Here is a 17189-nt window from a genome sequence, read left to right on the forward strand (position 1 = left end):
TGCTATGACAGCGCATGCTAAAATGACTCACCTGTATCTTGGAGCACGCCCACTGCCTGGGCATTACACCTCAGCTGGAGCATGTGCCTGAGAACTACACATCCCAGCAGGCTTAGCTCCGCAGCCCAGCCCCTGCTCTCTTCCTGGTCGTGTGATTGGCCGCTGCACTTTCTGGTCTCCCAGGACACCGGCGGAGGCCCTGCCCTGCTGAGCCTTAAGTAGAGTGTTGCTACGGTGACCGCGCACAGGTAGCGCATGCTGGGGGCGTGGCTATTCAGGTGAGGCAGCAGGTGATAGACACTAAGGTACGAGTCGCCATAGTAACGGGTAGAGGGGTCGTCGACAGTGCTTTCTGCTAAGGTGGCTTTGGAAGACACGGAACACTTGTTTGGGCTGACCTTTTTAGTGATTGATTTAGAATGACTGTTCTCATCTCCGATTGGCTCCCTTGCTCTTTGTACCTCCTCTAATCCCGCCTTCAGAGCCACCCTCAGACTCAGCTGTGACATCACACCCGCGGCCCTGAGCTCCGCTCCGATTGGACACTCCCAGCGGTGATGCCCCTTCCACGCCCCTAGTCGACACCCCTCTGAACAGTAGCGGGCGTAGCTGCATCCCTCGCACGGCACGGGGCTCACAGTCTCTCCCAAACACTGGTGGCAGCGCCTGTCCTCTGTCCCGAACGCTCTCTCGGTCTCCTGCTGTCTTTGTATCCCTGGTATGAGCACACAGCTGTACGCCCTGTCCTCCAGTATGACCTCCCCAGCAACAATTCCCTCTGTGGTCACCAGGTGTCGCCCTTTCTCTGGGCTGAAGCAGACAGACACAACAGGAGAGATTGAAAACACGGGATCGGCCCCATTCTCAGCCTGAGAGTTTGGGGGTTTTGGGTTTGAGGGCTTGGTCGAGGGCTTTTCCCTCTTTGTCCTGCTACCCTCCCTCTGGTCCTCTGGTCCCTGTTTGCGCTGCTTCCCGCCCCCTTGGCTGTGGGGCAGGTGGTGAAGGCACTGGGAGCGCCGTTCCTGTAGTTTCTGGTGCAGGTGAGTGGGGTAGCCGTGCTTCAGGGCCCGAGCAATGTCCTCAAGGCACTCCTGAGGGAGGGAACAGACATACAGTGGCTCAGAAGTCAAAGAAAGAACTGTTGAGTATGAGTGGAAGCAGACATGGGTGGAAAGGCTGATTGCAATACAGGGGTGTACCACAGGGGTGTACCACAGGGGTGTACCACAGGGGTGTACCACAGGGGTGTAATACAGGGGTGTACCACAGGGGTGTATGAATGAATGAATGGTCTTTATTGTCATTAATACAGTACAGGTACCATACAACAAAATTTAGGAGGGGGGGCTCCCCTGGTGCTTGGAAAAAAGACTAAAAACAAGAGAGCCCAGGATAAAACAAAAAAGAGAAAAGAGCTGGTTGACATAAATAAGGCTATGTACACTATCTACTATACTATACAATAAAATAAAAGGAACACTGTGCTGTACACTATGCTATGCTATAAATATCCTAACTTTTTCCTATATTTGAACCTTATGTACACATGGGTTGTCATATTGCACATAATATTTGTTGCACATTCATTAAAGTGTCGCAGTTAGCAGGTTTAGAATGTTCACAGTTGTATTACAATATTGCACTTATGTTTACAATCTAGTAGCTGCCATCAAATTGTCTAGATTGTCCAGGGCCTAGAACCTAGGTCTTTGCTGTGTTCAGGGCCTGAATGGCCCTAGGGTAGAAGCTGAGCTTTAGTCTGTTTGTCCGTGCGAACATGGTCCTGAACCGCCTGCCTGAGCGCAGCCGAACAAAGTGTTCGTACACAGGGGTGTAACACAGAGGTGTAGGAGCCATGAATATGATTTGTGAGTGATTTGATTTGTTTGTTTATTGTTTTGTTTATGTTATCGTTTGATCTTCCTTCCGGAAGTGACACTATTATGGGCGGGCCTGCCTGAGGTTATTTTAAGCACCTGTTTACCTGTATGGCGGGAGTGGAGAGGGAGGGGAGACAGGATTGCTGTATATTTTGTTGACCGCATTTCATTGACGATTTGTTTGATATTATTAGTTTTTTGGTCGCTTTTGGATTCATGTACGTCACTGAGCAGGATTGTTTTATATTCAATAAATGCCCTTAAATTGTTTTTAGCGCGTCACAACTTCACCCAAACCCTGCTCGCGTCTCTCAGCAACTGGATTTTTTGCTAAATCTAGTCGCTACATTTGTCAACAAAATAACACATCATAAGGAACAACTTCGTATGGCACATTGGATCCAGGATTTTATGGAAAGAAATCGGACAGCAGGGTCATTTTTTTATACGGTGCCATTTGGACTTCATAACTTGTGAAAAATAAATGGTTGATTTATCTATATTTTAATGTTCTATTATATAAAGGACATATCTAGCTTGCTGAAAAACATAGTGGTCGAGCTCAGGCACCTTAATTGTATTTTATTTAGAATACCCTCTGTAGTTGAATAGGGCGAGTGTCTCCAGAACAGAGTGGACACATAACAGGGTGGACACTAACAGGGTGGACATTTTGAGTTAAAGTTAGCCTTTAGCCTGCCTGTGTTAGCATAATGCCTAGAATGACCATGAATACTTGATGAGGAATCTAATTTGCACTAAATACTTTTTTAGAAATTATTCAATTTGATTGATCTCAATATTTAGGCATAACAGGGTGGACACGTTATGGTCAACCACATTAAACTCACTGGATAAAAACATAAAAATCAGATGGTAAAAGAGGTAGAAAATCACACAGCTTACAACATTTGAAATCCCCTCCACTGATGTGATGTCACCTCATGAGAGTGATGTGATTGAGAAATGTTCTTTTAAAAGGGACATTAACACAGCATAACAGGGTGGAGTGATCGCAGGGACAAGCATACATATTTTTGGTACAAAATAAAAAAAAATGGATACAAACTATATTTGATTTCAATAGATATTGATCAGGAAAATGAAATAATAATAACATATTTGGAAATGTATATGTTTTTATTAGTTATTTTGGGGATTGAAGTTGAATGAACAACACTGGGGACATCCCAAATCCCATGCAAAAATCCCATTTACATCTTGAAGCAAAGCTTTTAAAATGTAGAAAACAACAAGCCCATATCATTGTATTCATAATAAATAACAATTGACTATACATGAAAAACCTAATGGAATTAGTATTTCGTGAGCTTAGAATTATAAGGTTCTATCTCCGTTTTGGGTAGTTCAGAGATATTGAGCGTCAACGTTTTTACATTCCATTATGTTTTGTGAGATGGAACCTTTGTATTTTATGAATTACTAACTCAAAAATGTCAACATTTAAAAAATAACACGACACAGGCATTAATAAACACCTAATGGATCAGATTATGTAAAAAATTTTTTTTTTGAAAAAATGGAGATAGAACCGTGTAATTCTAAGCTCACGATTTGTCCACATTTAGACACAACACAACATGATTTGTAGCCTACTGGGGACGGAGAAGGCACCGTATAAAAGAATCACCCGCCAGCACGGAGCCGCGCCAACAACTTCAAACGACAGGAACAGCCGCAGTCCGAACCAATCACAGGGGCACGGTAACCCTAACCCTGATCGGTGTCATTTAAGCTGTGTAAATGGTTGAAATGCGGCGTGTGAATTAACTATCGTTTGTCTATTGGAGACTGGTTGATTGGTTGTCGTTTGAAAGAGCGCTGGCTTCCCGGTGAGTTGTATCGATACGGTCAAAGGAGGAATCTCCGTGTTGTCTCTGAAGTGGCCGCTGATGTGCGATGCTTGTTGGACGATTATCCTTCCCGTCTGTGGATGTGTTTGAGATTCACACCTAACGTGTTGAAAGGGAAATAATGAGTCAAACTAAATGCTGATATTGAAAGTTCCAATCACCTGCTAACCACACCCACGTGTTTTGGTCTTGTCCGACATGGACAGACTTGTGGCGCCAGGTACTTGACACACTCGGGACAGTTTTTGTCAGGACCCTCGAACCTGAGCCTCTCACAGCCCTGTTTGGGATCGGTATCCCACCGCCTACAACACCCATGTTTTCGCTTACAAAGAGACGCGTTCTTGCGTTTACAACTCTACTCTATTCTATTTAAATGGAAGCACCCCCCCCCCCCCCCCCCCTCACATAATAGCTGCTCGATTTTCACTTAGAAAGTCCAATACAACGTTTGACATGACTTGGAAGCCTTTCGCCGACCACTTGAGTAAGATCACCATTCAACCAGATGATGATTAGATGCCCCCCTTACCCTTATTGTTCTATTATGATTTTGATTTGATTTTATTGTTTGTTTGGGGTTATGTTTATCTCATTACTTTTCTTTTAGGGATATTACCATTACGTATTATTATTTTTATCAATGATGAACTGTGGGTGGGAAATATCTAGGGGCATACTAGGCTGTATAGGAGCTGATGGAGCCGCGATTTGGCTCTCCATTTTCTATATTTTTGCTACCGTTCAGATATAGATATAGATATATTTCTTTCTTTTTTTTCATGCAATGCTGTCTACATGCCGCTATACATGCCTGATATGAACCAGCTCACCCGACCATCCCATAGGTAACGTGTATGTCTAAAAAATCAATAAAAATAATTAAGAAAGATATTGAAAGTTCCAAAATGGAGCGTCAAAAGAGAGAACCTAAACTCACTGAAAAGGCCTTGGAAAATGCTGCCATGTCACATAGGACATTGATGCCTTTACTCCCAGAGGATGAGCACATTAAACAAAATGAATGGTTTTCTAGTATGATGGAATACAGCAGCACACTTGAAGGGGATGCTGTACAGTGGTTGAGTGAGCCAATACCAGTACAGGCTGTCTCCATCATAACACGGACGGACGGACAAACAGACTGAAGCTCAGCTTCTACCCCAGGGCCATTCAGGCCCTGAACACAGCAAAGACCTAGGTTCTAGGCCCTGGACAATCTAGACAATTTGATGGCAGCTACTAGATTGTAAAGTGCAATATTGAAATACAACTGTGAACATTTCAAACCTGCGACACTTTAAATGAATGTGCAACAATACTATGTGCAATATGACAACCCTTGTGTACATAATGTTCAGAACTTCAGATATAGGAAAAGTTAGGATATTTATAGCATAGCATAGAGTACAGCAAAGTGTTTTATCTGGACAGTATAGTATAGTGGACAGTGTACATAGCCTTTATTTATGTAAACCAGCTCTTTTCCCTTTTTTATTTTACCCTTGGCTCTCTTGTTTAGTATTTTTTTCCAAGCACCAGGGGAGCCCCCCCTCCTAAATTTCGTTGTATGGTACCTGTACTGTATTAATGACAATAAAGACCATTCATTCATTCATTCATTCATTCATTCAACAACAGACGATATACAAGATGGGGTAAAACCCAGCGACAGCGTATCCAATGTGGGAAGCAGAGTTTTCTAAACCACAGAGCTCAGCAACAGGCAGAAGGTCTACTACCTCCACAATATCCTCTGCATGTCTTAAAGCAGAGGCTGAGCTGGCAGCACTACGGATAAGACCAAAAACATGAACTGGAACAGGAGGAAGAGCAGCTACGTAAACGAAAGGAGCAACTTAAGCTGGATGAGGAAATAGCAGTGCACATGGCCAAACTGGATGTGTTTAGATCTCTGAGCGTCCTAGGTGGGAAGAGCTCAACAACAAAGCATTCAGATGGAATGAATTCATATCTTGGAAAAGGACAAGGGAAAGCACAAACCCTCAGAGCTAAGGCTGATCCATTTCTTCCTCAAACATCAGACACGGGTGGAAAGGCTCATTGTAATACAGGGATGTAACACAGAGGTGTAATTCAGGGGTGTCAAACTCAACTTCATCCCGGGCCACATCAGCATTATGGTTGCCCTCAAAGGGCCGGTTGTAACTGTAAGACTAAATGTGTCTACTCTTTATCCTATTACATAATTTCATGGATGCATGGAATGGAATGAGGAATTGTATTAAACTCATGATTTGACATCATTCCATATACAATGAGCTGTTGAATGCTGTTGTCTCCCTCTATCAGCCTCCTCTGGTAAACATCCAGATACAGATCCAGACAGATCCAGACAGATCCAGACAGACACAGACAGGTACAGACAGATGCAGACAGATGCAGACAGATACAGACACAGACAGATACAGACAGATGCATGGATGTGACCGGCTCACCTGGTAGCGCTGCAGGTGGATGAGAGCTGCGGAACGGTTGGCGTAGCACAGGGAGAGCTGCTCTGAATGCTGGGATGCAAGACACACACCCTACAATACAGAGAGAGAGGGAGAAATTGTCATTTGTCCCATTTGAACACCTTTTCAAGCTACATTTCTCTTCTCATTACCTTTTTTCAGAGAGAAAGAGAGAGAGTTTCTTTTCAAAATTCTCTCACTTTTTTGTATTTGACTTTCTCCCCTGCTTGAAAGAGAGAGACATGATTTTGTGTAGGCGGCTTTTCCATTCCAGTGCTGACTAGACATGATTCAACTGAGTCATGTCTCAACATCAGGGTTCCCACCCACACCTTCTGAAACATCCAATTCAAGCACCTTTCAAGGACTTTCAAGACTAAATTCCTTCAAATTCAAGGACCCACCACGGCATAGTTTGAGAGAGATCTAGATGAGGATGTATATAATAGGAATGACCATGAAAGGTTTTCAAATCTAACAGCGTAATGTCGGTTTAAAATCTAGCTAACTAATTAACCTTAGTAACTAGTATGGTTGTTTTATTCCCTTCTACATGTTACCTATATTTTTTTTAGAGAGAGAGAGAGGGGAATTCAAGCACTTTCAATGACCCATGTCGATTTTCAAGGCCTTGATTTTTTTTCTCTCAAATTCACAAACTTTCAAGGATTTCAAGGACCCGTGGGAACCCTGCAACATTCTTGATTCTACTCATTCCGTGACTCACCTGTGAGTAGGGCTGCAACTAACGATTATTTTGGTAGTCGACTAATCTGTCGATTATTTTTTCGATTAGTCGTGTGGCTTTTCGCTGCGCGTAAATGGCGACGCAGAAGCATAAATCCGGCTTAACTAGCTATCTAACCTAACGTTACGCCAAGCTACAGCTGCTCACAGAGCTAGTTGATTGGCTAGCTAGCATTGCTGGCTAGACTACAGACAGCTCACGTTAGTAGGCTACGCTTGGCGCTGTTTATCTTACAGACAGCTCGCTGGTGGACTCAACATAATTGAAATAGCATTCACTTATCAAGCATCATTCATGATCATCCACCATGACTACCTGGTATTTTAATAGCGACCACCCCTCACTTCATTTCATCTCGCGTTCTCCTAGCTTCAACATGGAAAACCCCTGCTACGTAACGTTACATACAAGCGCCTCTGTCTGTCACACACGTGCCACAGGGCAAATAAATTAATAGCACAAACGCTCATAGCATGTACAGCCCTGTCCATGAGACGTTGTTTTCCAACATGTAACAGTAAAGCTAACATAAACATTACGACCCTAACAATATAACGTTAGCCAGTTGGCTAACAACGTTAGCTAAAACTTACCCAGCTGATTCTTGCATGGCTCCCGCTTAAAAAAAAAAAAAAAAAAACTTTTTTTTTATACGATTAGTCGACACTAAAATTCCGCGTCGACGAGTTTTTATAATCGACGTCGTCGATTATGTCGACTAATCGTTGCAGCCCTACCTGTGAGTAGTGCAGGGCAGCTGCGGCGTAGTCCCTGGCTTTAAAGCTGCTGTTGCCCTCCTCCCTGCATCTGGCAGCGCGCTCCGGGTCCCTCTGCACAGGGTAGTCTTTAGAGCTGCTGGACAGGAAGTCAAGGTCTTCTTGGCTGGAGAGAGAGAGAAAATAAAGCAGTGGATATGGAGGAAAGTGAAATGTAATAAGGAAGAATTTTGGCGTTCTGGTCTAGACATGCAAAGTAAACCATCATCAATTAAGTTTGACCTTTAGGTACCTCTTAAAACCACAATTAATAGAGGGGGGACACTATACGGCAAAGGACAACATACTAACAAGACACAGGGTATTATTATTAGTAGTAATCGGTTACCACCCATGACACACCAGCTACAATGTAATATTTCAATAATATATATATATGGCAGTCTCATGCAGTCCTGCATCCAGGTGAATGCATGACCCGGGTTGGGTAATTTACTGGGAACTATGTGTGAAAGGGGCTTAAGTGAACTTCATTTGCCACGATCCAGCAGAGTAATAACACAGCTTTTGAGGAGCTGTGTAGTATATTTTACTTTACTGTATATGGTATGGGCCTGTTCTCCTGACAAAGTTTATGACATCTTGTAATACACATCCTTTGTCTTAAGGGCCATATGTTTTTGCCTCAGGAAGTGCTGTCCTTGAACTTAAACCTGGAATGACTTTTAGGCCAGGTGTGACATCATTTTAGGGTCTCCTCATTTTCACACTTCAAGCGTCCACACAGTGAAGGTGATAGGCTGTTGTTGGCAACTGTATTTACATACTAGTGTTTATAAAGAAGGGAGTGGGCCCCGAGGGGACAGGCTGTGTCTTCTCCTGATCACCCCAGCGCCCTCATCTCATCTCAGCACCTCCAGCCCTCCGCAGGTATGTAACATGTGTCCTTTGTTTAAATACATAGTCTTCAACTCAGAATTGTTTTCGTGGTCCATATCCAACAACTTGAAAAGAAGATATTCCACAACAGCTGTATGGCCAGAACCAGGGCCGGTCCTAGGCATAGGGGAACTAAGCGGTCGCCTAGGGCGCCAAATCGTGAGCTTAGAATGATAAGGTTCTATCTCCGTTTAGAATGATAAGGTTCTATCTCCGTTTAGAATGATAAGGTTCTATCTCCGTTTAGAATGATAAGGTTCTATCTCAGTTTAGAATGATAAGGTTCTATCTCCGTTTAGAATGACAAGGTTCTATCTCCGTTTAGAATGACAAGGTTCTATCTCCGTTTAGAATGAGAAGGTTCTATCTCCGTTTAGAATGATCAGGTTCTATCTCCGTTTAGAATGATAAGGTTCTATCTCCGTTTAGAATGAGAAGGTTCTATCTCCGTTTAGAATGACAAGGTTCTATCTCCGTTTAGAATGATAAGGTTCTATCTCCGTTTAGAATGATAAGGTTCTATCTCCGTTTAGAATGATAAGGTTCTATCTCCGTTTAGAATGATAAGGTTCTATCTCCGTTTAGAATGAGAAGGTTCTATCTCCGTTTAGAATGAGAAGGTTCTATCTCCGTTTAGAATGAGAAGGTTCTATCTCCGTTTAGAATGAGAAGGTTCTATCTCCGTTTAAGGCAGTTCAGAGATATTGAGCGTCAACGTTTTTACATTCCATTATGTTTTGTGAGATGGAACCTTTGTATTTTATGAATTACTAACTCAAACATGCCAACATTTTAAAAATAACACCACACATGCATTAATAAACACCTAATGGATCAGATTGTGTAAAAAACTAAATTTTGACAAAAACGGAGATAGAACCTTGTTAAAATTCTAACGTCACGAAATGCCTGGGGGGCGCCAAATGCCCCCCCCCCCCCCACCCCAAAAAAAAAAAAAAAAAAAAAGTCTCAGCCTACTGTCTATTTTAGTCTTGAAACCATTGTTGTCCATATTTTTACTGTTGAATGTGTGGGTGGTGATGAGGCAGTACTGGTGGCTTAATGTGGTGGTGGTGGCGCCCCCTGGTGGCTTAATGTGGTGGTGGTGGCGCCATTTGGTGGCTTAATGTGGTGGTGGTGTCACCTGGTGGCTTAATGTGGTGGTGGTGGCGCCCCCTGGTGGCTTAATGTGGTGGTGGCGCCCCTAAACATTTTTTTGGGGAGGGCATCAAATCATACTCTCGCCTAGGCACCTACATGCCCTGGCCAGAACACACAGACACCACTCACGTTGTTTGAGACAGTCCAAACTCGAACACGTCATCTATCTCCCCCAGGTCGGAGAAGCCCTTCCTCTGATCAGGGTTGAGTCTGGTCCACTTCTGCTCCACGTGCTTCTGCCACTCCACACAGGGCAAGTCCATGGTTCTGTGATGCTCCTTTCACTGAGCTAACTAGTGAGAAACTCGTGTGCAAGGCTTCATCTGTGTTTCCTGCAACTGTGCATGTTCAGAAGACGTCTTGTTTTCAAAGGACTGGTTATTAAGAGTTCAATGTCATTTTACTGTTAAGGCTCAACAACTTGTTTTCTTTTCACATTACAGTCAATGAGAACCCGGAAATAGACTGTTACGCTGCGACGTGGTGACGTCAGTGAAATTCGTTGACCTCTCGCGGGATCTCCACCTGACACTTCACTTCACGCGAGAAAGACAGGAAAATAAACAAACGAGCTGTCGGAAGGAAGACGTCATCATTCAAGTATGAGTGTGAAACTCAGTGAAGGGGCAATTGAGGTATGAATGAATGAATGAATGAATGAATGAATGAATGAATGAATGAATGGTCTTTATTGTCATTGATATAGTACAGGTACCATACAACGAAATTTGGGAGGGGGGGCTCCCCTGGTGCTAGGAAAAAAATACTAAAAACAAGAAGGGAAAAGAGCTGGTTTACATAAATAAAGGCTATTTATGTAAACCAGTAAATGAGTTATATAACAAATACTGCTTGCAATAAGACATAGCCTGTAGTTATTGCTGTCATTGCAACTTTGTAGCCATTCATGTTATCCATTAGTTAGTGTTCTGACTGACTGTAGCCTATAATAGGCATATTAGTTCTTACTGTATATTAGTATACCTACTGTTAACTGTATATTAGAATACCTACTGTTAACTGTATATTAGAATACCTACTGTTAACTGTATATTATTATAGCTACTGTTAACTGTATATCAGTATACCTACTGTTAACTGTATATTATTATAGCTACTGTTAACTGTATATTAGAATACCTACTGTTAACTGTATATTAGTATGCAGTAGCCTACTTACTGTTCTGACTGATAGTAGGCATATTAGGCAGCCTACCAGAAGACTGTAAAATTGTTATGAGGTCAACAACATTTGATTTGCTCATTGTAGGCCCTGGCCAATGGATCAGAGGTGTCCTACCCTTTGTTGCTTCAGGTGGTGGTGAGTCTATCCCCCTTTTGCTGTTTTGTTTCAACACAATTGCAATAGGTTGAATGTCTCATGTACTCACACCTTGCCATTACTGCATCTTGCCTCTACTGCACCCCTACTACTACCTTCTCCCTCACAGTGACCGCAGTAAAGTGTTTTGTGTTCTTCAACTGTGCGTCAACTGCTGTATAATGTACTGTGACAAGGATTGTGATTATGATTATCTAACTCCTCTCATTATGTTCTGTTGTTTTAACAACCACATTATTCCCTCTCCTGTCTCTTAGAACGGCAGACGGATATCGCTGGATTCTGTTGAAGCCAGGTTCCGGCTCATGATGAGTGACGGCCTACACTTCTCCTTTTGTGAGTCCCAAGACCTGCTTTGTCCCCGGCCTGGCCTGTGTGTTCCTGCTGGTTAGCTTTGACAGTCATGGCACAACAGTACAGCTTTATTTTTCTATTTACCTGGTATTCACTTTAAAAAAACATGTAGGTCTTAGGCAGGACCTGACCCTGCCTCTAATTATCTTGTGTGTGCGTGTGCGTGTGTTTTGTGTGTGTGTGTGTGTGTGTGTGTGTGTGTGTGTGTGTGTTTTTGTGTGTGTGTGTGTGTGTGTGTGTGTGTGTGTGTGTTTGTGTGTGTGTAGCCTTCCTCCTGTCCACCCAGCTGACCCGGCTGACCCGGCTGGCTGAAGAATACCGTGTGGGCCCCAACTGTGTGTGTATGCTAAAGAGGACCGTCACCAAAACACTCCAAGACGGGAGGTATGGATGGGTTCTCACTCACTCACTCTCTCTCTCTCTCTCTCTCTCTCTCTCTCTCTCTCTCTCTCTCTCTCTCTCTCTCTCTCTCTCTCTCTCTCTCTCTCTCTCACTTCATATATTTGTATGTGTTTTATTTGTTTGTGTGTTCATGAATGTGTGTAATGTGTGTGTTCTAGGCCTGTCGTGATGGTGTGGGACATGGAGGTGGTGAAGTCAGAATGTGTGTAATGTGTGTGTTCTAGGCCTGTCGTGGTGGTGTTGGACATGGAGGTGGTGAAGTCAGAATGTGTGTAATGTGTGTGTTCTAGGCGTGTCGTGGTGGTGTTGGACATGGAGGTGGTGAAGTCAGAATGTGTGTAATGTGTGTGTTCTAGGCCTGTCGTGGTGGTGTTGGACATGGAGGTGGTGAAGTCAGAATGTGTGTAATGTGTGTGTTCTAGGCCTGTCGTGGTGGTGTTGGACATGGAGGTGGTGAAGTCAGAATGTGTGTAATGTGTGTGTTCTAGGCCTGTCGTGGTGGTGTTGGACATGGAGGTGGTGAATGTGTGTAATGTGTGTGTTCTAGGCCTGTCGTGGTGGTGTTGGACATGGAGGTGGTGAAGTCAGAATGTGTGTAATGTGTGTGTTCTAGGCTTGTCGTGGTGGTGTTGGACATGGAGGTGGTGAAGTCAGAATGTGTGTAATGTGTGTGTTCTAGGCTTGTCGTGGTGGTGTTGGACATGGAGGTGGTGAAGTCAGAATGTGTGTAATGTGTGTGTTCTAGGCGTGTCGTGGTGGTGTTGGACATGGAGGTGGTGAATGTGTGTAATGTGTGTGTTCTAGGCCTGTCGTGGTGGTGTTGGACATGGAGGTGGTGAATGTGTGTAATGTGTGTGTTCTAGGCCTGTCGTGGTGGTGTTGGACATGGAGGTGGTGAATGTGTGTAATGTGTGTGTTCTAGGCCTGTCGTGGTGGTGTTGGACATGGAGGTGGTGAATGTGTGTAATGTGTTCTAGGCCTGTCGTGGTGGTGTTGGACATGGAGGTGGTGAATGTGTGTAATGTGTTCTAGGCCTGTCGTGGTGGTGTGGGACATGGAGGTGATGAATGTGTGTAATGTGTGTGTTCTAGGCCTGTCGTGGTGGTGTTGGACATGGAGGTGGTGAATGTGTGTAATGTGTGTGTTCTAGGCCTGTCGTGGTGGTGTTGGACATGGAGGTGGTGAATGTGTGTAATGTGTGTGTTCTAGGCCTGTCGTGGTGGTGTTGGACATGGAGGTGGTGAATGTGTGTAATGTGTGTGTTCTAGGCTTGTCGTGGTGGTGTGGGACATGGAGGTGGTGAATGTGTGTAATGTGTGTGTTCTAGGCGTGTCGTGGTGGTGTTGGACATGGAGGTGGTGAATGTGTGTAATGTGTGTGTTCTAGGCGTGTCGTGGTGGTGTTGGACATGGAGGTGGTGAATGTGTGTAATGTGTGTGTTCTAGGCGTGTCGTGGTGGTGTTGGACATGGAGGTGGTGAATGTGTGTAATGTGTGTGTTCTAGGCCTGTCGTGATGGTGTGGGACATGGAGGTGGTGAATGTGTGTAATGTGTGTGTTCTAGGCCTGTCGTGGTGGTGTGGGACATGGAGGTGATGAATGTGTGTAATGTGTGTGTTCTAGGCGTGTCGTGGTGGTGTGGGACATGGAGGTGGTGAATGTGTGTAATGTGTGTGTTCTAGGCGTGTCGTGGTGGTGTGGGACATGGAGGTGGTGAATGTGTGTAATGTGTGTGTTCTAGGCTTGTCGTGGTGGTGTGGGACATGGAGGTGGTGAATGTGTGTAATGTGTGTGTTCTAGGCGTGTCGTGGTGGTGTTGGACATGGAGGTGGTGAATGTGTGTAATGTGTGTGTTCTAGGCCTGTCGTGGTGGTGTTGGACATGGAGGTGGTGAATGTGTGTAATGTGTGTGTTCTAGGCCTGTCGTGGTGGTGTGGGACATGGAGGTGATGAATGTGTGTAATGTGTGTGTTCTAGGCCTGTCGTGGTGGTGTGGGACATGGAGGTGGTGAATGTGTGTAATGTGTGTGTTCTAGGCGTGTCGTGGTGGTGTTGGACATGGAGGTGGTGAATGTGTGTAATGTGTGTGTTCTAGGCCTGTCGTGGTGGTGTGGGACATGGAGGTGGTGAATGTGTGTAATGTGTGTGTTCTAGGCCTGTCGTGGTGGTGTTGGACATGGAGGTGGTGAAGTCAGCACAGGAGGTGGGAGGGAAGATAGGAACACCCTGTCCCTATGAGCCAGGTACGTCTCCACCAACAACCAGCAGACTCAGAGCCAGATAACTGTCAAACTCAACCTAGTCAAGTTGGAACCCTGCCTGTTATACCCCACTAAGTACCACAATAAAGGAACGTTTATTGGGCTGTTTGTGACAAATTTGACCAAAATGACAATTACATTTTAAACAGACAGGACTGCACTTTGAAATACTGCTGGCTGTAATAGAATTGCATGCAATACATGCTTGTTTTTTTCCCCACCTTGCAGGTCAGACCAAGTCCTCCCAGAAGCCTGCGCTGAACCCCCCTGATTCCACCTCTGCCACTCCTCCCAGCTCTCCCAGTGGTACGTGTATTGTACTGTCCAGGAATAAATCATTTTCATTTGTGACTGAATTCTCATTGAGATCAAATAATTCAGGAAGCAAACATTTGTTTCAGTTGACAAAAACCTTTGAAAATAAATCGCAATATTCGTCTTGAATAGGAATAGTAGTCTGTCTCCTACTAAATTGAGTCCAAATTGAAATTGAGGCCAAACCTGGTGTCACGCTTATTCAGTTTCCAAGCTCCAATAGTACTGTAGTATCTCCAGCAGGGGGAGGCATATACTCACACAAAGAAGGTCGACTACTGTCTGCTCACTGTTAGCTGCTCCCATATGTGGTATTAGCTTCAATGTTACCATAACATTGTTATGGCATCATCTTAGTCAGATTTATTTTTCTACTGTCAGTTTAGAGATTATAGATCTTATTGTGTACAGGGACCTGGCGTGGGAGGGGTGTTTTGGTGTTTTGGGATTTTGAGGGTATGTGTGTACCCGAAGTTCAAGGCTTCATGAATATTTTTATATTTTGTTGTGATTTGAAGAATCTAATGGCTCCAATGAGAGGTAGGGAGAGGAAGTGAGGGAGATAGAGAGAGCCCTAATTTGACTCAGCAGAGATTGTCAGACTACTTCTTTCCTGTGTTTTACATTGATCCGTGTTACCTACAATCTGCTACAGCGGGGACGTCCTGATGGCTTTGTTGATATGAAAGTCCTGTCCTGATCTATATGACCTGACGATAGAGGGATAGAGTAGAGTCTTTTTTTCTCTCACTCTTACCCATTCTCTCTGTCTTTGTTTCTATCCGGATGCCGTGTGTATGAATATTGATGTTACTGTAATTACCCCTTGCCTGAAAATAGCTGCTCTATCCGTGATTTCCCCCAGGACAGTATTCATGACACACACACACACTCACGCACACACACACGCACACACACTCACACACACGCACACACACACACACGCACACACACGCGCACACACACACACACACGCACACACACACACACTGTTATCAAAGGGGTTATTTGTTGTGTTCCACAACAGGAGCTTTAACATGGGAACACACTCTGTGGAATTGGACGTCATGTCATCCTTGCCAGTTCTCCACTGTTGCAGAGTGTTGTTATCACCCATGCTAAACTGGGGCAGGGCGTGTAGAATACATTATTTACACACTGGCCTGTGTCAGCACCACCGGGGCCTTTGTCACGCGTGTGCCAAAATGTGTTTAAACTTTTGGCTTCTGACAATGTGGATTTGAACTGTGCAACGGCTGTGGCATTGTCTGTTTACTCTCTAAAGAAAGACAGTACCCGTAAACAAACAAACATGTTCAAACATACACAAACATACACAAACATACACACACATACACAAACATGCACAAACATACACAAACATGCACAAACATACACAGACATACACAAACATACACAAACATGCACAAACATACACACACATACACAAACATACACAGACATACACAAACATACACAGACATACACAAACATGCACAAACATACACAGACATACACAAACATACACAAACATGCACAAACATACACACACATACACAAACATACACAGACATACACAAACATACACAGACATACACAGACATACACAAACATACACAAACATACACAGACATACACAAACATACACAAACATACACAGACATACACAAACATACACAAACATACACAAACATGTTCCAACATACACAAACACACACAAACATGTTCAAACATGCACAAACATGCACAAACATGCACAAACATACACTAAAATGCTCAAACATGCTCAAACGTGCTGTACGTGGTCAGTGGTTTGTAGTAGTAGTAGTAGTAGTAGTAGTAGTAGTAGTAGTAGTAGTAGTAGTAGTAGTAGTAGTAGTAGTAGTTGTAACTGCTCTGTGTTGTTCAGCAGCATCCTCCGCTAACAGAGGCTCCAGTACCGGCTGGGGGAAGAAGACACCCATGGCTGCCCCATGCACTCCCGGAGGGTCTGCCGCTAAAGTTGTCCCCATCGCCAGCCTCAACCCTTACCTGACCAAGTGAGTGTGTGTACTGTAGAGAGGGAGAGCGGGAGTGTTGTTTTTGTTTAATCTCCAGTGCTGACACACTTAATGAACTGTCAGTCCTTTGATTAATTGAATCAGGTGTGGTAGAACTACAGTCGGCTTGAAGTGGAACGTGTGTGCTTTGCCAGTTGAAATGAGTGCATTAGTGTGTGTGTGTGTGTGTGTGTATCTTTGAGTGTGTATTTTGCTACTTCAGGAGTGTGCAAATGAACAGCGTTTATATACAACTGACCTTTGTATAACATTTTCCTCCTACTCTGAAAATGCTGAGTGTTGCGTATGATTTCTCTTGATCTCTGTGGGTATAAGGCTATTTCCTAGTTCACATTGCTCAGCAAAAACATTTTCCTCACTGTGACTCCATCTCCCAGGCTGCCATTCCAAGCAGCACTCAGGGGTGTGTGTGTGTGTGTGTGTGTGTGTGTGTGTGTGCGTTTGTGAGTCCATTTACATGGAAATGAAATGAGATGGCCGCTCTTGGCTCACAAACGGGCAATTTAACGGCAGGTACCGCTGTTTTTTTTATGGTCCGCCGCTGAGCTGTTGATTCTGTTATTCGGCGCGGCGGGGTTTGGGCCGGGCCCGCTCTTTACTCACTCCCACAACCTCTTTACCTCCTCCAGGGTTTCCTTTTATTTTGTTGTTTGTCCTTTCC

The 17189-nt window shown here is 44.1% G+C and overlaps 1 protein-coding gene and 1 pseudogene across 2 annotated transcripts in view; one reads left to right on the forward strand and one right to left on the reverse strand.

Annotated features, from left to right (window-relative positions):
- The window catches only part of smyd4 (SET and MYND domain containing 4), a gene marked incomplete at its 5' end in the record, with an annotated part of 13127 nt that extends 3069 nt beyond the window's left edge, over window positions 1-10058 (reverse strand). The window contains 4 exons of the mRNA XM_080549523.1: window positions 32-1091; window positions 6214-6303; window positions 7717-7861; window positions 9925-10058. Of these exons, the coding sequence (XP_080405649.1) occupies window positions 32-1091; window positions 6214-6303; window positions 7717-7861; window positions 9925-10058 (1429 nt within the window). The remainder of the gene's footprint in view (window positions 1-31; window positions 1092-6213; window positions 6304-7716; window positions 7862-9924) is intronic.
- Window positions 10059-12061: 2003 nt separating this feature from the next.
- The window catches only part of LOC308174445 (replication protein A 70 kDa DNA-binding subunit-like), a 31040-nt pseudogene continuing 25912 nt past the window's right edge, over window positions 12062-17189 (forward strand). Inside the window, exons 1-4 of the transcript in view lie at window positions 12062-12087; window positions 14047-14135; window positions 14382-14459; window positions 16381-16507. The product of the transcript in view is annotated as a replication protein A 70 kDa DNA-binding subunit-like (transcript). The remainder of the gene's footprint in view (window positions 12088-14046; window positions 14136-14381; window positions 14460-16380; window positions 16508-17189) is intronic.

Source organism: Nansenia antarctica (genome assembly GCF_963989245.1).
Source record: "Nansenia antarctica genome assembly, chromosome: 20".
Lineage (NCBI taxonomy): Eukaryota > Metazoa > Chordata > Actinopteri > Argentiniformes > Microstomatidae > Nansenia > Nansenia antarctica.